We start from the raw sequence: 22,304 nt of genomic DNA, 5'->3' as shown, positions 1-22,304 counted from the left end.
TCACAACTCCACCAATGATGCATTAGTGTTCCAATTTTTCCACATCCTCTCCAGCATTTATCATTTTCATGTTTTGTCATCTTAGCCGATCTGGCCAGTGAGATGTGGTACCTCAGAGTTGTTTTTGATTTGCATTTCTCTAATCAATAGTGATTTAGAACATTTTTTCATATGCTTATAGAAATCTTTAATTTCATCTTCTGAGAACTGCCTGCTTATATTCTTTGACAATTTATCAATTGTGGAGTGGCTTGTATTCTTATAGATTCAACTCAATTCTTTGTATATTTTAGAAATGAAGTCTTTATCAGAGACACTGGTTGTAAAAATTCTTTCCCAGTTTTCCACTTTCCTCTTAATCTTGGTAACATTGGCTTTATTTGTACAGAAGCTTTTCCATTTAATGTAATCAAAATTATGCATTTTCCATTTTATAATGCTCTCTAACTCTTGTTTCATCATGAAATCTTCCCCTCTCCATAGATCTGACAGGTAGACTATCCCTTGCTCTCCCAGATTGCTTACAGTATCAGCCTTTATACCTAGATCATGCACCCATTTAGACTTGATTTTGGTGTATGGTATTAGATATTGGTCTATGCCCTCTTTCTGCCATACTGTGTTCCAGTTTTCCTAGCAGTTTTTGTCAAATAGTGCGTTCTTATCCCCAAAACTGGGGTCTTTGGGTTTATCAGAGAGTAGATTATTATAGTCATTGGGTGCTGGGTCTTGTGTACCCAATCTATTCCATTGATCCACTACTCTTTTCCTCAGCCAGTACCAAGTAGTTTTGATGACTACTGTTTTATAATACAGATTAAAACCTGGTATGGGTAGGCTACCTTCCCTAGCATTTCTTTTCATTAATTGCCTTGATATTCTGGACCTTTTGTTCTTCCAAATGAATTTTGCTACTATTTTTTCTAGTTCTGCAAAGTAATTTTTTGGTAGATTGATTGGTATAGCACTAAATATGTAATTTAATTTAGGTTAAATTGTCATTTTATTATATTAGCTCGACCCAGCCATGAGCAATTGACGTTTTCCCAATTAAGTGAGATCTGACTTTATTTGTGTGAAAAGTTTTTTGTAACTGTGTTCATGTAAGTCCTGGTTTTGGTTTGGCAGGTAGATTCCCAAATATTTTATAATGTCTACAGTAACTTTAAATGGGATTTCTCTTTCTGTCTGTTGGATTTCATTAGAGATGTATAGGAATGCCAAAGACTTATGTGGGTTTATTTTATATCCTGCAACTTTGCAAAATTTATTTATTATCTCAAGTAGTTTTTTACTTGATTCTCTAGGAGGTTATCATGTTTTTATTTTTCAATGTTCAAGTATTTCTTCAGTAGTTCCAGAAGCTTTTGAAATAACTGAATTAAGTGACCTCCAAGGACCCTTGCAAATCTAAAATTCTGTGATTTACTGATGTGATAAAGCAAGAAGTCAAGTGTAATGCTTTGAATAGAAATGTTTCTTCTCCTTTTTATATTATAGATTTGATGCTGCCTGGGCTCACGATGCCACCTGGTGGTTTGCCTCAGGTACAGCAGGGTGACCTCTGTGCCATCACCTTGGTGGGTAACAGGTACTGTACCAGCCAGTTTCATTGTTTGTGGGGGATAAGGAAAGAGAAGAAAGGAGAACAGAGGAAGAGACAACTTTATGAGGGGGGAGGGAAGGAGATAAAAACATGTGAAGCAAATGGGGCAGAGATGAGAAGATAGTTTAATAGTTTGATTGGGTCCTCCCTAGTCAGGGAGAGCTGGTCACTTAAGTGACTATAGTATGGGATTCCATGTGTTTCAGCTGGTGTATCTCTATTGAGAGAGGTGGAGAGAGAGAAAGAGAGTAAAAGAGTATGTGTGTGCTGTGGGAGAAGGGGGAAAGAGAAAAAGAAGAGTTTAAGGAAGAATTTAATTTCAGGTCTTTGGTGTTTCTCCTTTTGATCTGCTCACATTGGAGCCTCCTAGAATCAAATACTGTACTTAAAGCAGCCTTGGAAATATTTACTTGCCTGCTTGTCCTGAGTTGATTTTGGGTGAATAGAAAAGAATGGTGGTTTCATTCATTTTTTTTCCGTGTATCACAGTTAAGGTGGAAGATGGCTGGGAAGTGAGGATGATATGGTTAATTTGGCCTTTAGAAAATTTGTTAATAAAATTATATTAAGTTCTAACTCAATTGCTCATGGCTGGAGCCACCGGGGCAGCTAGGTGACACAGTAAATAGAGTACCAGCCCTGGAGTAATACAGGACCTAAGTTAAAATCTGGTCTCAGCCACTTAACACCTTGGGCAAGTCACTTAACCCCAATTGCCTTGCCTTTCCCCCTCCAAAAAGCAAAAAAAAAAGTGGGGGGGGGGGACCACCAGTATTTTTGCTTTTTAGCCCTTCCTGTATAAAATATGATGATGAAAAAGATAAAATAGCTAACATTTATGTAGTGCTTACTACATGCCAGGCACTGTGGTAAACGATTTATGAGTATTATCTCATTTGATCCTTTGATCAATGACCTTGGGAAGTAGTTGTTATTATTATCCCCATTTTTATAATTGAGGAAACTTAGACAAATAGGTTGTGACTTGTCCATGGTCAGTCACAGAGCTACTAAGTACCTGAGGTCAGATTATGAGTGAATTTAGATATTGATATATCTACAAAGTTGTCATTTAATCATGGAGGGTGAAATACCAATTGGAAACAAAAGTTTCATGAATAAGCCACTTGAAGATAATTGAAACTTGACTATATTTAGTTACCATGATGAGCAGGGATGTGCTTCTGTTACCATGTGGGGGTGAATTAATGTTATGTACTCTTAAAAGGTTCTACCACCTCCTGATTCTGTTTCATCTTCTTTCCTTAGGGCTCCGGTTGCAATTGGAGTGGCCACCATGTCTACAGCTGAGATGCTGGCCTCTGGACTGAAGGGGAGAGGTTTTACGGTGCTCCATACCTATCTTGACCATTTGTGGTAGGTATATTGTCTTTCCAGTTTCTTATCGAGGTGGGGTAGAGTAGAGAAAGCCCAAGACTAGGGATCGAGCCATGTGAACTGTGATCTTGTCTTTACCATTAACTTCTCTGAGCCTCAGTATTCTCATCTGTAAAAAAGATGGAGGTGGGCCAGTGTAATCCTTGAGGCCCTCTTTACCTAGAGAATTGTTTCTATCCCTTCCCATGTCATAAAGGTGATTCAAAGACTCTTGAGAGAGAGCTATGCTTCTTTGTAAAAAGACATTGCTGAAACTGAAGGTGGCACAGTAGTTATGAGGCCTAGCACAGAACCTGTCAACTGAGGACATGACAGTGATCCCTAGAGAAAAGCTGTTTCCTGGTGACACGAGAGTGTCGAGTTCAGAATTGTTTCCTGATAGACCCCAATCTGTCACTGTCATGATAACCAACAGTATTTTGACAGTCCTTAGTTTCATCATTTTATTTCACTTCTTTTTTCTTGGCAGTTCATGGGTTTTTACTAAGTGTGATAGAAATAGCAATAAGTTTCCTAGCTGTATTTTTTTCAAATAGAAGAGCAACTAGTGTGTTGGCCTATTTTATCTTTATCCAAATGAGAGCTGTCCAGGAGTGGAATGGGAGACCTCTGGAAGTGGTGGACTCCTCATCACTGGAAACCTTCATGTGGCAGCTGGATGAACAGTCATCAGGGATGTTCTTGTTCAGGTGTAGGTTGGATTAGGTAACGTGCAAGGTCTCTCTTGGCACAAAGATTCCATAATTCACAGTGCATTTTCTTGTTTTTGTATTTAAAAATTTTTTTACTGATCCTTTTTGTTTTTCTATCCTAGTCATTTCCAGATCTGTCCATTACTCACACCCTACCCTCATTGGAATTGAGCCCTACCTTGTGTATCAGCAATGCCATATTCACAATGCCTATAGAGATTACAAATATGCTGATATAATTATCCATCACAAAATACGTCAGGTTTGCCATTTGGGGAAATAAACTAGAAAATTTATTAAGATACCAAAAGACTGAGTCCCAAAACCAGAAAGTGAAAGCCATCAGAGTAGTTATGACATTGGCACAGGTAGATAAAGTAGAAAGCACCCACATTCTCAAGCCTTTAAAACAGAACAGGCTACCTCAGGCAAAGGTCCTCCTCTCCCCACTCACAGCAACCACCCAGCGTCCGGGAAGCATGCTCCCAGCAGCTCCGGCCCCTGGCAGTGCTCAGCAGGGGTCCTAACTCAAAAAAAAGGCAACCGCCGCCAACTGCCACCCGCAGGACCGTTAGCTCGGCTTTTCACTTTCTCTTGCTCTGCTATGTCAGCACGTCCATGGGGCATGGGAGATCTTTAAATCCCATAACCCTTACACCTTGTCACAGAGTAAAACAGTTAAGCAGAAGCAAAGACAATCAATTCAGTGACCATACCTGACCATGTATGTGACATTCTACCTCCATTGTCCCCTGCTTTACAGTGCGTTTTCTAAAGTAGACTTAGGTTGGCTTTTTCAGTCCAATGATTTGAGGGCTAATTGCAGACATTAATTAGGACCATTCTTTGACTGGTCAGTGTACTCTATAGCAGCCATGGTGGCATAGCCTCAGAATAGATCATTCTCTTAGATCATCCATCACCAAGTGTTCTCTCTTGATCTTTTTGCAGCAATGTTTGGTGGTGTTCTGTGTGCCTCCAGCATACCTTTATAGACTTCCTGGCTGGGACTCCCATGGCCACCAGCTCTGCTCAGCTTTGGCTCTCTAGTTTTGGGTACAGCAAAGAGAATTTGCAGATTCCTTTCCCACCTCAGATGCCTTGGAATTGTTTGTTGACATTTCAGTCTGTTCTTATCTGCCTTTTCATATCTTTGTGCTGTGAAAATGTGGTCTTTTTTCCTGGCCAGTTAAGTCGACTGCAGCTGGATTTGCATCAGCAAGTTTTCTCAGTGACCTGAGGTTATCCAGCTCTCAATAGACTAGTGTTTCGTGGCTCACACACAAACCTTCAGGCACACTGTGGCATATGATCCAGTTAGTTCTGAAAACATGCAAAGTAACTATAACATTTGACTAACTGGTAAAAGGAAAATTCCTTAGCAAAAAAATGCCATTTTTCCCTTTTGGGTTACCTCTGTCTTCAAAGTGCTCTGGAACCTTGAGGGACAAACTTTCATTGGCAGTTTGGTCATAAATCCTGATATTACATGGAGAATTTCAGAGTGTTATTAGTTCCTTAGAGACCACTTCATTCAACTCCCTTATTTCATAGGGGAGGAAACCCAGATGTGAGTGACCTGGCCAAAGTCACACAGGCAGAGATGAGACCAATCCCATTGCTCCTTACCCATACTTGATGCTTCTTGGTACACATTGGGCAATTTGGAAAAGAATATAGCTATTATATATAGCTAATATAGGTATGGAACATTGCATATGTTGTCATATTTTCTCGATATGTTGATCTGTTTGGGGGAATTTTTTTTTCTCTTTGGAGCGGGGAAGGCAGGGCAGTTGGGGTTAAGTGACTTGGCCAAGGTCACATGGCTAGTAAGTGTTAAGTGAGGCCAGATTTGAACCCAGGTCCTCCTGACTCCAGGGCTAGTGCTCTATTCACTACGCCACCTAGCTGACCCTCTCTTTTGTTTTTTAATAAAACATCTTTGTTACAAATGATGGCTATCTGAGGTTGGGGGAAGGCAGAGGGTAATATGGAGAAAATCTAGGCAATGTGAAAATAGAAAAAATTAATACATTTTTTTAAAAGGTATATGTGTGTGTGTGTGTGTGTATATATATATATATATATATATATATATATTTCTTTTTTTTTTGCTTTTTGGAGGGCAATTGGGGTTAAGTGACTTCCCCAAGGTCACACAGCTAGTTTTTGTGTTAAGTGTCTGAGGTCAGATTTGAACTCGGGTCCTCCTGACTCCAGGGCCAGTGTTCTATTCACTGCGCCACCTAGCCACCCCATGGTATGTATACTTTAAAGTATGGATATTGCTAGTACCAATTGACTTAATCTCATTTGATATATTAAGATATATCTTTAATACTTTTTTAAAGTTTTGATTTCTCTTATAAATTTTGGCTTTGATTTTAACCATTTTCGTGCATGTGTACGTCATTATCTGTGCACATTATCATCACCCATTCGAATCAGGGACAAGGCAAGAATTATTCTTTCTTCATTTTAGAGAAGACAAATTTAAGGTGTAATCGTTTTGTAGCTAAGAATTCGAGATAGAGTTGGGATGAAAATCTAAACCCTCTGCTTTCCAGTCTACTTTGCCCCTTCAGCTTCCTTCCCTCTTGGCTCCTGCCATTCCCTGAATTGCCTTCCAGTTCTCTCTAGTCATTACTACAGCTCTGCTCTGAATTTCTCACATGACCTTTTTCCAGGCAATTTGGGGACAAATCATCTCCACCCTCCATTGCCCTATTGGACCAAGATCCTCCAGAATGTAGGGGGAACGTTAAAGAGGAGGGGCCAGTACAGGTAGATTCTGTTCTTCAGGGAGACATGGAATGTCTCACCCTGCAAGGAGATGAGGAGAGCAGCATGGCGCACAAGACACCCTCTTCAGAAGCCACCGAGGAATTAACGGAAGCAGGAATGGACCAGGATCCAGCTGGTAGCAAGACCTTTCAAGGTACTGGCCTAAGAGAAGTGAGTTTGGGCTTTCCTCCTTTCCATTTATGTGACTGTTCTTCTCTCTTCTCCTTTTTGTACAGAATAACCGCTAGGTTTAGGGAGAAGAAACTCCTTGTTCTGAGGTGGGAATAAGCTCACAGTCTCCATAGTTCTGACTCCTCTCATGTTCTGGATGCTTTCTCAGCTTCAGCCATCTTTCCCTGGCCACCTTGCTCACCCATTTAGATTGCTGAAGGTCAAAGTTGGAATAATGTCCTTAGAATTTGGAGAGCTTGTATAGATTAGGGTCATTATTATAGCTTTCATTCAGTTTTCTCTGTCAAAAGGGATCATTTCTCAGGGAGCTGTGGCCATTTCAGTGCCTGGAAATTGAGTCCCTTCAGAATCTTTGCGGGGGGGTGGTGGGGGGGGCACCTTTTTTCCAGCCTCTATCTTCCTCTTGTCGACTACTCAATGACAAACAGCATATGCTTTTGTCTTTTTCTCCCAGAGCAAATGGATGAGCTGCTGCTGAGATGTTTCTTCCATGCCCTGAAGTGCCGGGTTACAAAGGCTGACCTCCCCTTACTCACCAGCACTTTCCTGGGTAGCCACATGTTTTCCTGCTGGTATGGAGAGGACCAGACTGGGATGAAAGACCAATGGGTTGGGCTGTTATTGTTGCTTGTCCAGCATCTCTGTGCTCTGATTGGAGAGAGAGGGTGGGGGAATGTTGGGAAAAGGTGCAGAGTGGGGTTGGCACATTGACCTGGACAGTTAACTGGATTCCATGTCCTAAAAAGTTACCTTTCCCTGTCAGAGTAGATGAAGAAATTATCTAGAATTCAGGCTGAGATTTTCCCTGGGTAATTCCATAGGTCAATACTGAGGATACCACACCTCCTGAAACTACCTTCAGGTGGTCAGTATTTTCCCACATTGACAGAGGAGAAAATCCTGTGCAGTAAATCCGCTCTCACTAGACTGTAAGCATTTGAAGGAAGAGTTGTGTTATATTTTAATCTGCTGTGAGGCCTTGTACATAGTAGGTTGAATTGAAATGGCAGCGTCATTAACCTTTTCTTCAGGAGCTCCAGTTTTCAAAGGCTTTTTCTTCCACCTTCACAGCTAAAAGTGATGCCCTCCAGGTAGCCTTGATGGGCTGGTCAGAGAGAATGAAGTCAAATGAGTGCCTCAGTGTCTGTAAAGCTGCAGTGAGGGATTTAACCTGGGAGGCTTTTTAAAAAAAAATCAAAAACCTCATTTCACTTTGAGGCCAAACCCCTCTTAGGGGCCTCGAATCAGTTTTTTAATGATTTTTTTTTTGGTGTGATTCTGCTTTTGTCGCTTGTAGGTCTCTTCAAGGCCTTGTATCTAAATGCCAGGGCTTGGGGTGTATGTTGAAGACTTAATGATTTGAGCCAGAATTCTGCTGGATTAGGGAGGTTATTGAGAAATGTTGGTTTTCTTGTCTAGTAGTAAGCCACAGCAAAAGCCTAAGTAACAAGGGTTCCAGGACTGGGAGGCGTTGAGAACATCCTCAAGTCCTCGGAAGCACTTTGAAACTATTTCACTTTGTCTCCTTTCCCACCTCTTCTAAGAATGGGTTGGAGAACAGGGAAGAAAAGTCCCTACACCCAGCATCGTTACTCCGTGCTCAAGCCTCCGTCACTATTGCTTTCCCTTCTTAACATGCATTTCTGCTGTCTCTAGCCCTGAAGGACAACAGTTGGACATAAAGAAGTCAAGCTACAAAAAGGCAAGTGAGGCTCTTAGCCTGACTGTTGGTGGAAGGGGGACAAGCAGAATTAGTGGACCTGGTTGCCGGGGAGCAGTGTCCCTGTGGCCCAACCAGCCCATGCCAACCCTTGAAGCTCTTTGTCCCAGGTATGAGCCCTTTCTCATGTGGGTTCTGTAAAGGCTCAGCTGGTGCAAAGTCTCCACCTCCCTTCATCATCCTGGTCACTACTACATATACCCCACTACAGGGTAGGAGCTTTTCATTTCCCAGTTTAAAAAGGGTAGGAACTAGGTCTCAAACATCTTGGCTCCCCCCACAGCTTAGCACAGTGCTTTGTATGTATAATAAGTCCTCAAGAGATGTTTGTTGAATGAATGAAGTTCTTGGATTTGCCCCATGGCCCTGGCCACTGACTTTCTCTCCCTCAGCTCTCTAAGTTTCTGCACCACATGATGAAGGAGCAGATTGTGCAGGTGAAGGAATTGAGCAAAGGTGTGGAGAGCATTGTGGCTGTGGACTGGAAACACCCTAGGTGAGAGCTGAGGGCCCATTGTGGGTCTGCCTGGAACTTGGATGTAGAATGCTTTTTCTCACTTTTTCTTCCTCATGGGTTTCAGCATTACATCTTTTGTTGTACCTGACCCCTCCCTGACTGCCCAGAGTGTCCAACAGGATACCAAGGAGAAGCCTTATCACCCACCAGTTCTCGAATCCCTTTACTGCATCCCAGCCAACATGACCTCTCTCTTCCAGGCATCTGGCCACAAGTGAGTCGTAAAGGACATCTGCCAACCAGCTGTCTAGTCTGATCCACATTGCCTCTCAGCTCACCTCAGCTCTGTTGTGGCCAGCACATCCATCCCTTCCCTTGGCTTTCTGTTGCCCAAGTCTAGCTCCAGTCCTCCCTCCACCAGCAAGTTCCTCTGGGGCTCATGGAAATGGGGAAAATGTTCAACCCATTGTCAGTTATCATGTTCCCTTTCCACCTCATCAGAAAGTAGAAATAGAGCAGGAAAGATGGGGAGAGAACCCTCTCAGAAGGAAGTCCTTAGCTTGTGTTACATGGTTCTTATCACAGTGGAGTCCACCTCTTTGTACCTCTTTTTTCTCCCAGGAAGGGGAGTACTCTCTCATGCAGTGAGGTCCGTGCAATCATCATTGACTATGCAAAGAAAAACAACCTGGTTGATGCAGACAACAAAAAGTAAGTAAAAAAGCATGTGGCAGTCTTTTGCCCTAAAAACCAGGCTACTCTGAGATGTGTGTGTGTGTATGTGTGTGTGTGTGTGTTTTCATAGATGAGTCAGAGAATGCTAAAATTGGAGATCTTTCACAGATTTATCTTTGATTTTGTAGATGGGCCACTAGGCCATATAAAAGTCAATTGAAGGATGTAGAAGTACTTAACCTGGATAGTAGAAAACTCAACAGGAACATGACAGCTGTCCTCAAGTATTTGAAGAACTATTCTCTGGAAGCAGGATTAGACTTATCCTACATGGCCTCAGAGAAAAGGATTGGGTTTATGCAAAGAAGCAGATTTAGATTTAGTATAAAGTTAAATTTCCCAACAGTTAGAACTGTCCAAAAATGAAATGGGCTGACTCAACAAAGGCAGTTAGGGAGAAGTCAGATGACCACTTGTACGTCTCCGTGTCTTCCTGAGGTCCTTCCAAGTGAGAGTCTAGAAGGCTGGGCCCAGGGAAGTGATGTGAAGAAGTTTGTCCTACCTGTCTCCCCACTTGTTGTTGGGAGAAATGTAAGGCACTCTCTGAGTGTGAGCAACTGTCATCGTTCCATACTGTCACAAAACTAGGTGGCAGAACCAAGCCTAGAACCCAGATCTCCAAATTCTCAATTCTGTGGTCTTTCTACTTCAACATGTTCTATGTTCTACTTCCAGGAACTCTGGCATGATTTCTTCCCTTTGTGTGGCATATTACTTGATAAATGATCTTACTCTCGATCTATTGTGAAATTTTTAGGAGGTGGCTCCTAGGACAAGAAAGCACAAGTCTAAATGTCATTCTGTCCCCTTCCCTTTAGTCTTGTGAAGATGGATCCCATTTTGTGTGACTGCATCTTGGAAAAAGCTGAACAACATACAATATTGAGGCTTCCATGGGATAAACTCATTGAAAGGTAATAGAGATTCCCATAATCTCAACCATAAAATGGGGGATAATAACAGTACCTACCTCATAGGGTGGATGTGAGGATCAAATGAGATACTATTTGTTTAAAAAAAGAGTGCTTAGCACACTGTCAGTACATAATAGGTGCTATATAAATGCTTATTCACACCCTCTTTCATTAACTTTATTTAATTTCTCTCTGTGCCCTTTCTTCCTCTCCCTTGAATCACCTGATTGCATCACATTTTTATTTATTTTGAAATTTTTTTCCAATTACATGTAAAAACAGTTAACATTTAAAAAAAAATTTTGAGTTCCAAATTCTCTCTCTCCTTTTATTCCTTCCTCCCACACCCCCTTTGCTGAGAGGGCAAGCAATTTGATACAGATTATACATGTGCAGTCATACATATTTGTATATTAGTCATATTATTAAAGAAAACACAGATAAAAAAAAAGCCAAGAAAAATAAAGTTGTTTCTTTTTAAAGTATGCTTTGACTTGCATTCAGAATGTTCCATCAGTTCTTTTCCTGGAGGTGGATGTTATTTTTCATCACAAGTCCTTTGGGACTCTCTTGGATCATTGTATTGCTGAGAATAGCTAAGTCAGTCACAGTTGATCATTGTATAGTATTGTTGTTACTATGTACACTGTTTTCTTGGTTCCCCTCACTTCACTTTGCTTCAATTCATATAAGTCTTTTCCAGGTTTTCCTGAAAGCATCCTGCTCGTCATTTCTTTTTGATTCATGTGTAAATTGGATTTAAGTGAGGCAGAGTAGCACCAACAGTAGTACGCCATCCCAATCATATACCACAACTTGTTCAGCCATTCCCCAATTGATAGGCATCCCCTCAATTTCCTTTTTTTTCTGCTACCACAAGAAGAGCTGCTGTGTACATAGAGGTCCTTTTCCTTTTTTTTTTTTTTAATCTAATTGGTATATAGACCTAGTAGTGGTATTGCTAGGTCAAAGAGCTTTATACCTTTGGGTGTCGTTTTAGTTGCTCTCCAGAATGGTTGGATCAGTTCACAACTCCACCCATAGTGTATTAGTGTCCCAGTTTTCCTATATCCCCTCTAATATTTGTCATTTTCCTTGTAGCCAATCTGATAGGTGTGGGGCAGTACCTCAGGGTTGTTTTCATTTACATTTTTCTAATCAATTGTGATTTAGAGCATTTTTCATATGACTAGATAGTGTTAATTTCTTCATCCCCAAACTACCTATTCATATCCTTTGACCATTTATCAATTGGGGAATGACCTGTATTCTTATAAATTTGACACAGTTCTCTGTATATTTGAGAAAAGACCTTTATCAGAGGAACTTACTGTAAGAATTTTTTTTAGTTATTATTTATTTCCCTCCATCCTGTTATTTCTATTTATCCTTCTTTCTCTTCTTTTGCCCTTTCTCTCCTCAAAAGTGTTTTGTTTCTGACCACTGTCTCCCCCCAAATCTGTCCTTCCTTCTTTCAGCCCCTCCCCCCTTCTGTTATCCTCTTCTCCTCCTATTCCTTGGAGGGCAAGATATGTTTCTGTACCCAACTGGGTATGTATGTTATCTCTCTTTGAGTCAGTTCTAATGAGAGTAAGGTTCAAGCATTATCCATTACCCCTACTCATATCTTCCCCTCTGTCATGTAAAAGCTCTATCATGCCTCTTTTATGTGAGCTAATTTACCCCATTTTGCCTTTCCCTTCCCCATTCTCCCAGTGCATTCCTTTCTTACCCCTTAATTTTTTTTTCTAGATACCATCATAGTCAACTCACATCCATGCCCTCTGTCTATAAATACTCTGCCTAACTGCAGAGTATTTTAGTTTACAGGATTCAATTGCACAATTCCTTGAGTTTCACATTTTGTCCCCCTTCCTCCCCTCCCCCCATGGCAGCATATAGTCAAGTATAGGATCTGAAATACTTTCACATTTTACATTAGTCAGGTTATAAAGACGGATTGTATCAGATGGAATGAAAAATGGTAAAGAGGACATAAAACCAAACAATAAAGGGGAAAAGATCAGGTATTTTGCTTCCACCTGGATATAAACTCAGTTCTTTCTAGTTCTTTCTCTGGGTGCACATATTTCTCTCCATCATGATTCTTTTGGGATTGACTTATATCACTGCATTGCTGAGAAGAGTCCAGTCTATCAAAGTTGGTCATCACACATACATTGTGTCTATAATTGTGTACAAATTTCTCCTGGTTCTACTCTTCTCACTCAGCATCAGTTTGTATAAGCCTCTCCAGGTAAATATGAAGACCGTCTGCTCCTCGTTTCTTATAGCACAGTAGTATTCCATAACATGAATATACCACAACTTGTTCAACCATTCCCCAATTGATCGGCACCCCCTTAATTTCCAATTCTTTGCCACCACAAAAAGAGCAGCTATAAACATTTTTGTACATATGGGTCTTCCTCCCACTTCCATGATCTCTTTGGGATATAACCCTAGGAGTGGTATTGCTGGGTCAAAGGGTATGAAAGTATTTATAGCCCTTTGGGCATAATTCCAGATTGCTCTCCAGAAAGGCTGGATCAGTTAACTCCACCAGCAATGCACTAGTGTTCCAATTTGCCCACATCCTCTCCAGCATTTCTCATTTTCCTGTTTTGTCATCTTAGCCAATCTGACTGGTGAGATGTGGTACCTCAGAGTTGTTTTGATTTGCATTTCTCTAATCAATAATGATTTAGAGCATTTCTTCATGTGCTTATAGATATCTTTAATTTCTTTCTCTGAAAATTGCCTGTTCATATCCTTTGACCAGCCAATTCTACTTTCTAAGAAGTTCTTGTCAGTGAACTTTTGTGCCTCTTTTACCATTTGGTCTATTATGTTTTTAAGGTGTCATTTTCTTCAGTATTTTTGGTGCCTCCTTTACCAAATTGTTGACTCTTTTTTCATGATTTTCTTGAAGCGCTCTCATTTATTTTCTCAATTTTCCTTCTACCTCTCTTATTTGATCTTTATTTTTTTTTTCATTTTTCAAATGTTTTATTAATTTCTGATTTACATCATTCATTTCCACCAGATTTTGAGTTACAAATTTTCTCCCCATTTTTCCCCTATCCACTGCCCCAAAATAGCAGTCCTACAGGATATCCCCTCCTCCAATCTGCTCTCTCCCATATTTTCTCCCATACCCCTTTCGACTTTTCCAGTGGATCTCTATGCCCCAGTGCCTGTATATCTTATTTCCCAATTACATGTAAGATAGTATTAATAATAGTGTGTGTGTATGTATATATATATTTGAATATTTGATTTTAAAACTTTGAATTCCAGATTCATTCCCTTCCTCCCTTGTCACCCACCCTTACTGGGAAGATAAGCAGTTAAGTACAGGTTGTACATGTGTGGCTAAGGCAAAACAGTAACATAGTAGATATATTGTTAAAGACTGACTATATTTCTGGAACTCCCTCCTATCCCACCTCCCACTTGTTCTATTCTCTACTTTGATCCTGTCCCTTTTCAAAAGTGGGTGCTTCCAACTTCCCTCCCCCCCATCCTGCCCTCCCTTCTATCATCCCCCCTCTCATCCCCTTCCCCCCCCCACTCTCCTGGAGGGTGAGATACCCTATTTAGTGTGTATTTCATTCCCTCCCCAAGCCAAATTCAATGGGAATAAGGTTGACCCATTCCCTTTTGCCTTCCTATTCTTCCCCTCCATTGTAACCATTTTCCCTTGCCTCTTCTATATGAGATAGTTTACCCCATTCTGTCTCTCCCCATCTCCTCTCATTATATTCCTCTCTTACCTCTTAATTTTACCTTTTAAGTATCATCCCTTCCTGTTAAATTGGTCTTGTGCCCTCTATTTATGTATACCTGTAAACATATATACACACATTCACATATGTATTCATATGCCCATATACCCTCGTATATAGAGATATATAATATTTCTAATCCCTTCAACTACTGAGAAAAGTTTCATAAGTTACTTTTATTGTTTTTCCATGTAGGAATGTTAATAGTTCAACTTTGATAAGTTCCTTATAATTTCTTTTCCCTGTTTACCTTCTCATGCTTCTTTTGCTTCTTGTATCTGAATGTCAAATTTTCTATTCAACTCTGGTTTTTTCTTCAAGAATGCTTGAAAGTCCTCTGTTCCACTGAATGACCATATTTTCCCCTGAAACATGATACTCAGTTTTGCTGGGTAGGTGAATCTTGGTTTTAATCCCAGCTCCTTTGACCTCCAGAATATCATATTCCAAGCCCTTTGATCTTTTAGTGTAGAAGCTGCCAGATCCTGGGTTATCCTGATTGTGTTTCCACAATATTCAAATTGTTTCTTCCTGGCTGCTTGTAATATTCTCTCCTTAATCTGGGAATTCCGGAACCTGGCTATAATATTCCTAGGAGTTTTCTTTTTGGGATCTTTTTCAGGAGGTGATCAGTGGATTCTTTCAACCTCTATTTTGCCCTCTGGTTCTAAAACATCAGGGCAGTTTTTTTTTGAGAACTTCCTGGAAGATGATTTCTAGCTTCTTCCTTTGATCATGGCTTTCAGGTAGTCCAATAATTTTTAAATTATCTCTCCTGGATCTATTTTTCCAGGTGAGTGGTTTTTCCCATGAGATATTTCACATTGCCTTCTATTCTTTCATTTGTTTGGATCTGGTTAACAGCATCTTGATTTCTCATAAAGTCATTAGCTTCCATTTGCTCCAATATAATTCTGAAGCAATGATTCTCCTCATTGAGCTTTTGAGATTCTTTTTCCATCTGGCAAATTCAGCTTTTTAAGGCATCCTTCTCATTGCCTTTTTGAGCCTCTTTTGCCATTTGAGTTAGTCTATTTTTTAAGGTGGTATTTTCTTCAGTTAGGCTGTTGACTCTCATTTCATAATTTTCTTGCATTGTTCTCATTTCTCTTCCCAATTTTTCCTCCACTTCTCTTATCTGCTTCTTAAGGTCCTCTGTGGCCTATAACCAGCTTGTATTTTCCTTTGAAGCTTTTGGTGCAGGAGTTCTGACTTCACTGTCTTCCTCTTGTTCCATGCTTTGCTCCTTTATATGTCCCCAAAATAGGAGTCTAATGTTGGAATCTTTTGTCTGCTTTGTTTCCTTTGCTGGGTCATATCACCCCTCAGTCACGTGACCCCTGGGCTTTTTGCCACAGTAGGACTCTGCCACCAGACAGGGGAGCTTTTGTCCCAAATGCTGGGGTTTTCTCAGCTGCCAGAGGTATTAGATGGGTGCCCTCTCTGAGGTATGCACACGCTCTGGCAAGCTGGACACACACCCCAGGACCTCCACCCTAGACTGCAATCCAGATGCAAGCAGGTTAAAGCAAGAGCAATTACCCCTCAGACTGGTGTTTGGTCCCCCTATACTCTGCAGGCCAGGAGCTGAAGCTGCCATGTGACACTGGATGGCTGTGCTGGCATCTCAGCAGCTTCTCACCCCGGGGGCAAAAGCCACGCACTCCCACTTAGTGAGTCCCAAAGTCCAGACTACACTGACCTCTCACTTTGTCCTTCACATCTATGTGTTGATAAATCTGGAAACGGCAACAGCTGCTGCTGATCTGGAGTCCCTCTGGCCTGTGGCTGGTCAGGCCCACCCTGGGGCTAAAGCCTTGGGGTGGGGCTGGGCTAGGCTCCCAGAGCACTGCGTTGGCTGATTCCTGCTGGCCTGCCGGGCTGTCCTCAGCAGGAGGTTAGCTTCTCTGTGTCATTTTGTGGGTTCTGCAGCTCCAAAGTTTGTTTAGAGTCCCCTTTTTACATGGATTGGGGAAGGTGGAAGCCAGAGCAGCGGGGAGGTCCTGCTTCTACTCTGCCATCTTGACTCCGCCCCCCTTATTTGATCTTTAAAATGCTTTTTGAACTCTTCCAGAAATTTTTTTTGGGCCTGAGATCAATTCACATTTTTCTTTGAGGCTTTTCATGTAGTTGCTTTGACTTTATCTTCTTCTGTCTTGATCTTCCCTGTCACCAAAGTAACTTTCTATGGTCACGTTCTTTTTTTGTTGTTTGCTTGTTTTTCCGGCATATTTCTTGGCTTATAACTTATATTAAAGGTAGGCTCTGCTCCTGGGCTGAAGGGGACACTGTCCCAGGCTTCAGGTTTTTTGTGCAGTGTTTTCAGAGCTAGTTCTGGAGGGGGTCTTTAGGTTTTCAGTTCTTCTAAATTGGTATGATCTAAGGAGAAGTGTGGTCTGACCTGTGCTCTGGTCTGTGAGTGACCACCCTCTTTTCCACTCTGGAACTATGACCAGGGTCCCCCACTCTCCTGCAGCAATATGTTCTAAGTCTCCTAGTCCTCCTCCTTTTCCTGAGACTGTGACCCAGAATCAAGTATGGGCAGTGTAACGGAGTCCTGCCCCCAGTGCCAGCAAAAGGATACTTGTAATCTTCTTCTGACCAGTTATCCAACCCCCTCAGTGACGGTGATCTGAGTGCTCTGGAAGCCTCTGCTGATCGCCAGGGCATGGCTTGTGCCAGGCCTTGCTCTCTCTCATTCCAGTTATATATACCTTACCTGCTGACCTTCTGAGTTGTCTTGGGCTGGGAAAATTGTTTCATGCCTTCTTTTTGTTGGTTGTATCACTCCCAAATTCATTTTGAGGCATTGTGTTGAAGTCGTTTGGAGGGGAATTGGGGAGAGCTCAGGTGAGTCCCTGCCTGTACTCCACCATCATGGCTCTGCCCACATCACATTTTTTAAAGAGTCATCCAACATTTATTAAGGGCCTGCTGTGTGTAGGGTATTGTGTTAACTGCTGATGTGGAGAAAAATTTTACAGAAGACATGATCCCATGGAACTTATAGCTTGGTATAAGGGGTTAAGACAGAAGAGAAGTGTATGTCGTTATTACATGTTGAATTCATGAGGTGTAAAATAAATGCATGATTTGAAGTATCATATATGGAACTGCATGGGACCTTGGAGTTCACCTAGTCCAACTTTATTTTACATATGAGAAACTGAAATCCAGAGAGTGACTTATCCAACATTACAAGGGTGGTAATAGTGGAGCCTAGTGTACTGTAGTATGCTGGAATTTCCAGGAGGGAGAGAAATCTTTTGAAGAATGTGAAATGAGGAAATTCTAGGCATAGGAAACAGTGGGAACAAAGGCATGAAGGTGTGAACCCCTTGGGGCAGGTTTGGGGTCCAGGACACAGAGTGTAATATGTGGAGGGAGTCTGTGAGGGAAAACTGGAGAAGGGGAGGACCTGGACTGCCCAGCCCAGGAGTTTAGACATCACACAGTTGGCCATAAAGAAACTATGATGTAACCAAACCCAGAGGTTACTGGCATTGATATAAAAGACAGGTGGGGAGCAGAGGCAGGGAGACCTGCTGGGAGGCCACAGAAATAATCTGATGGGTGCTAAGTGGTCCAGGCATCCATAGTGGTGACAGTGGTCAACAACTGAGGGAAATACTGCAGAGGCAGAAATGGTAGGACTTACTAAGTGTATGTGAGAGGGAGAATGGAAAACCCAGAGAGAGCCCCAGAACTTTGAACATGAGGGCTGGTAAACTGTGGGCCCACATGTATATATAGGAAAGTCAGAATGAGGAATAGGTCTAGGGGAAAACATAATAAGCTCTGTTTTGGGTGGTTAGATTTGAGATGTCTGTGGGACTTCCAGGTAGAGTTGCTACATTAGCAGTTGGAGAAATGGGTCTGGAGCTTAGAAAATACATCAAGTAGACACATTTGGAGTTACTATTTTCTATAGACGAGTTGAGATCACAGGGCTGACTGTGGTTAACAAAGGAGAAAGTGTAGAGAAGAAAGAGAAGAGGAACCATGATACGTCCTTGTAGATCCTTCACAGACAAGGAGCCTGAAAGGGATTCTTAGGGGCTGTAGGACAGGCAGGCCAGCACTGGTGCTTTTGAAGCTAAGGAAGAAGTAAATATCTGTAGGAGGAGTTAGTCACCAGTGTCAGAAGGTCCAGATGGCAGTGAGGCTGAGAACTGAAAAAAGGCCATTGGATTTGGTGGTGATGTTATTGGTGACCTCGGAGAGATCAGTTTCTGTCCCCCTCCCCATTCCCCACAATTCACATTGAGCTGTTGACCTTTTAAAGAGTGTTTCTCTTCAGGACATTTCTAGTTTGAAGCACCCTCTAGGAGGGAAGGGCAAGAGAAAGAGCAACACGAATGATCAAAGGATTAGAAGGACTCTAGAGAAAGTGAGAAAGAAACAGAGAAAATTGAGGAGAAGGTGCTTTTCCTTTTATTTTTTCTTTTTGGAGGGCAATTGGAGTTAAGTGACTTGCCCAAGGTCACACGGCTAGTTTTTGTGTTAAGTGTCTGAGGCTGGATTTGAACTCAGGTCCTCCAGATTCCAGGGCCGGTACTCTATTCACTGCACCACCTACCCGCCCCTTTATTTTATTTTTTCTTATTTTTTAAATTTTTCTTATTTTTTGAAGGTGCTTTTCTAAAACTATTTGAAGGCAGGTTTTTGCTGCTTCTTGTCCACAGGATACTTCTGCTAAATAGATTAGGTAAATTTCCAGGGCACTAGCTCACTGAGAACAGATCAAGGATTCAGGCCATTGTTCCTCACTCTTGTAACAGAAAGTAGAACTTTTCTGCTTGTATCTCTCTCTCTCTCTCTCTGCCTAATGGGGGCCTGTGCCCTGACTTGAACTGTGGAGGGGAGAGGATGCCTTCTGCCAGGTGAAGTGAGTGGGGGGCTCCCTGGCTGTAGGACTCTGACCTTTGTCAACCCTGCTATTTCAGATGCCTTCAGAGATTGAAGCCTGCCTATCAAGTGACCTTTTATGGCCAAGAGCCTATTGTGAAGAAGGGAAAAATCTGTCCAATTGACATCACCTTAGCACAGAGAGCATGCAATAAAAAGGTAAAAAAGAAACTCCATGGAGCCTCAAAGTTAGTGAGGATTTGGGGGGGTCATATAGTTCTATATTTACCTGAGCAGGAACCCTCTCTGTGATATCCTGACTGGTGGTCCTCCAAATTCTTTGTGAATACCACCAGTGATGGATAACTCACTACCTACCAAGGCTGCCTATCCTCCCATTCAACTATTCTAATTGTTAGCACGATTTTCCATATACCAATTCTAAATCTGCCCCTTTGCAACTCCAGTTCTAGGGCCAGGCAGAACAAACCTAGTCCCTCTACCATATAGCAGACCTTCAGATCCTTGAAGATAACAACTCCTCTGGGCCCCATCTTAGTCTTCTTTATGGAGGGTTTCTGGGAGGACATTGGCAAGAATCTTACTGAATTAGACAGTGTAGAGCAGTTGGTGTCTGGGCTGGGGAAGAGAGGATTCCCTCTCTGTGATCTGAGACTGCCTCTCACGTGAAGGGTCTAATTCTCAGGAAGGTTCTTCTTAAATAACCGCAGTCAGCCTGTGTAACTTCAGAACAAGCCCAGCACACTTTCTTTCCCATGAACCCGTCATCGGACTCATCAAGGTGGTTTCGGTCTCTCTGCTGGACATGAGCCCTCTCAGTCATAGCCCCTGAGGTCATTGCCTGCCATTTAAGTTGTATAATGGGTTAGGCGCTGTACAGAAGGAAGCAGAAACCAACACTGCTCTTCACAAGCTTATACTCTGCAAACAGATTGAGTGCTTGGCTTGAAAAATGAAATTAAAACAAACAACAAACTAAAAACCAATTCCTGGAGCCAGGTTGGCAGATTTTAAGCTCTAATAGTGTTCTTTTCACATTTAGGCCCTGTTTAATTGATAGAGTGACCCCTTGGAAAACCTAAGGTTTTGACAAAGCTACCTGAGTTATTAGGACGAGGGTTTGTGTGTGGTGGGGGAGAGGGGGGGGGGAGTTGTTCCATGGTGACTCCCAGACACTCCCACCCCCCTTAGTGACTGACGCCTGTGCCATGCCTTCAAGTTCAAACTTCCTTTACATAGCAGGTGTGTGGGTGTCTGTGTATATGTGTGTTTTTCTTGAACATCTGTAACAGTATCTCTCCTGAATGCAGAAATACGTTACCATATCTTCTCATCATGCATGAAACATCCTGTTTTTGTAGCCATGGGGAATGTTACAGACTTTTAAAATATTTTTGCCCAGCCCATTCTGATGAGGGGCACACACCTTTATTTGTAAAGCAAGGAAACAATGAAAATGTGTGTGAGCATGTTGAGGATTGAGTGGCTTCTGGTTGGGGCTTTCTTGTTTTGGAGGCAGTTGTAAGGTAGACAGATCCTCCTCCAACATAGGGAGGGGGAGCAGTCACAGAAGTCAGAAGAATGTATGGGTGGGTGAGGGTGTGCATGTTCTGCTTTCCATTCTTATCTAGTCCTGACTTTCATCTACAGGTGACCTTGATCCGGAACCTGGAGGTCTTTGGTCTTGACCCGTATTCTGTGGCTGCCATCCTCCAGCAACGGGGCCAGGCCAGTGCCACCGTCACCCCTGTTCCTGGGACCAAGGATGCCATTCAGGTCCAAATCCAAGGGAATCAGATCACTCACCTGAGTCAGCTCTTGCTTGGTGAGCGTCTTCCCCTTAGCTAAGCTTTGTCTAAGTCTTTGAGAGTATGAGGCAGTGTCATTCATCTAGGGCCAAGTACCTGTTATGACTAAACCCCAGTTCCAGGTGCTTAAGAGAGCAGAGAGAAGGGGAAAATAAAATATAGGTCCCTACCCTCAGGGAGTTTACATTCTGTTTGGAGAAGATAAACAGACATGAAATGACTAAAGAAAGCTTAGAAAGTGTCCTCCACCAGGACCATTTACTGTAGTACAGAGTCCTAAAGTACTCAGGGCCTGCTATGGAGAAGGGAGCCACTAATCATGGGTAGCCTCCCAGACAAAGTGAAGGTCTGGCAGAGAAGAGAGCAGTGTTGGGTGCTGATACCTGAATATGCAAAGACTGGAAAACAAGGAACACCTGGAGAGCTGGGTTGCTGGTAGCTCAGCTGAGCAGGAACAGAGATGGGTCTGGTAGGGAACAGCTGAGCATTTGGATGCTGAGTGGTGGGGGGGCGGGGGATGATTGGCAGAGGGTCTTGGATGCTGCCAAGCTAAGAAGTCTGTCTGCCTTTTTTTTGCATTGTAGAGGAATACAACATCCCTCGAAAGTATATCCAAGGTTTGGAAAAGGCTCCCAAAACTGGCAAGAAGAAGTGATGCCTCTGGTGTCAAACTGCACATTTCTTGGAAATCTGAATCTCTGAGCTGGTAATTTATGTAACTTTTTGACTTTTGAGAGGATGAAACGTAATTCTTTACCAAAATAAATTTTTATTCTTGTGCTCCTTATTCCTATATATATATATATATATGTTTTAAATCTTATTTTTATTGCTGTCTTTTATTTTTACATCACTCTCATTTCCAAATACATTGTTCCCCTCTCCTGTAGCCAGTGATTTATCCTATAGAGGGGATAAATACTGGACCTGTGATTTCACTGGCAAAGGGAACTCCCAGGTAAGGAAACATCCCTAAGTCCCATCTTCATAATCCCTCTGAAGGAAATAAACCAGTACTGCTGAACTTTAATCAAATATATTTTAAATTCACAGAAGAAAAGGGCTGGGAAGGGAGGCAGCATTTGGCTCTCTCCTCCTTTCTCCTGCTTCAGGGCTGGCTGCCTCTGCTCAAGTCCAGGAAGGACTATTCCCACCAGTTCTTACAACCCTCCACAGAATGCTGTACAGGCTGCTTTCGTCCCTTTACTGACCTAGTGTGCCCACTGAAAGACCCCTGCAGATGTTTAAAGAGTCTTTACTAGATGGGAGAGGACTCAGTTTTCTGCGGTCATAAACACAGAAATTGCAGCAGGAAGGACTTAGGGGGACGTAAAGGCA

The 22,304-nt window shown here is 42.2% G+C and overlaps 1 protein-coding gene across 5 annotated transcripts in view; it reads left to right on the top strand.

Moving 5' to 3' along the window:
* Positions 1-21,753, top strand: part of EIF2D (eukaryotic translation initiation factor 2D) — a 32,443-nt gene extending 10,690 nt beyond the window's left edge. Inside the window, exons 4-15 of one of the 5 annotated variants that reach the window (XM_069074727.1) lie at positions 1,501-1,591; positions 2,876-2,983; positions 6,387-6,637; positions 7,130-7,225; positions 8,220-8,377; positions 8,788-8,891; positions 8,977-9,126; positions 9,474-9,563; positions 10,406-10,501; positions 19,236-19,312; positions 20,935-20,983; positions 21,551-21,753. In XM_069074727.1, the coding sequence (XP_068930828.1) occupies positions 1,501-1,591; positions 2,876-2,983; positions 6,387-6,637; positions 7,130-7,225; positions 8,220-8,377; positions 8,788-8,891; positions 8,977-9,126; positions 9,474-9,563; positions 10,406-10,501; positions 19,236-19,312; positions 20,935-20,983; position 21,551 (1,271 nt within the window). In that variant the 3' untranslated portion in view covers positions 21,552-21,753. Of the gene's footprint in view, positions 1-1,500; positions 1,592-2,875; positions 2,984-6,386; positions 6,638-7,129; positions 7,248-8,219; positions 8,378-8,787; positions 8,892-8,976; positions 9,127-9,473; positions 9,564-10,405; positions 10,502-19,235; positions 19,357-20,808; positions 20,984-21,550 lie in introns of all 5 variants that reach the window. The other 4 variants (XM_069074723.1, XM_069074724.1, XM_069074725.1 and 1 more) reach the window with 4 other exon arrangements.
* Positions 21,754-22,304: the final 551 nt, after the last annotated feature.

The sequence above is a fragment of the Petaurus breviceps genome, unplaced genomic scaffold (assembly GCF_028583685.1).
Source record: "Petaurus breviceps papuanus isolate PSGF00001 unplaced genomic scaffold, PetGlider_PUasm1.0 90895, whole genome shotgun sequence".
NCBI classification, from domain to species: Eukaryota; Metazoa; Chordata; class Mammalia; order Diprotodontia; family Petauridae; genus Petaurus; species Petaurus breviceps.
This window is presented reverse-complemented; position numbering and strand designations above follow the sequence as displayed.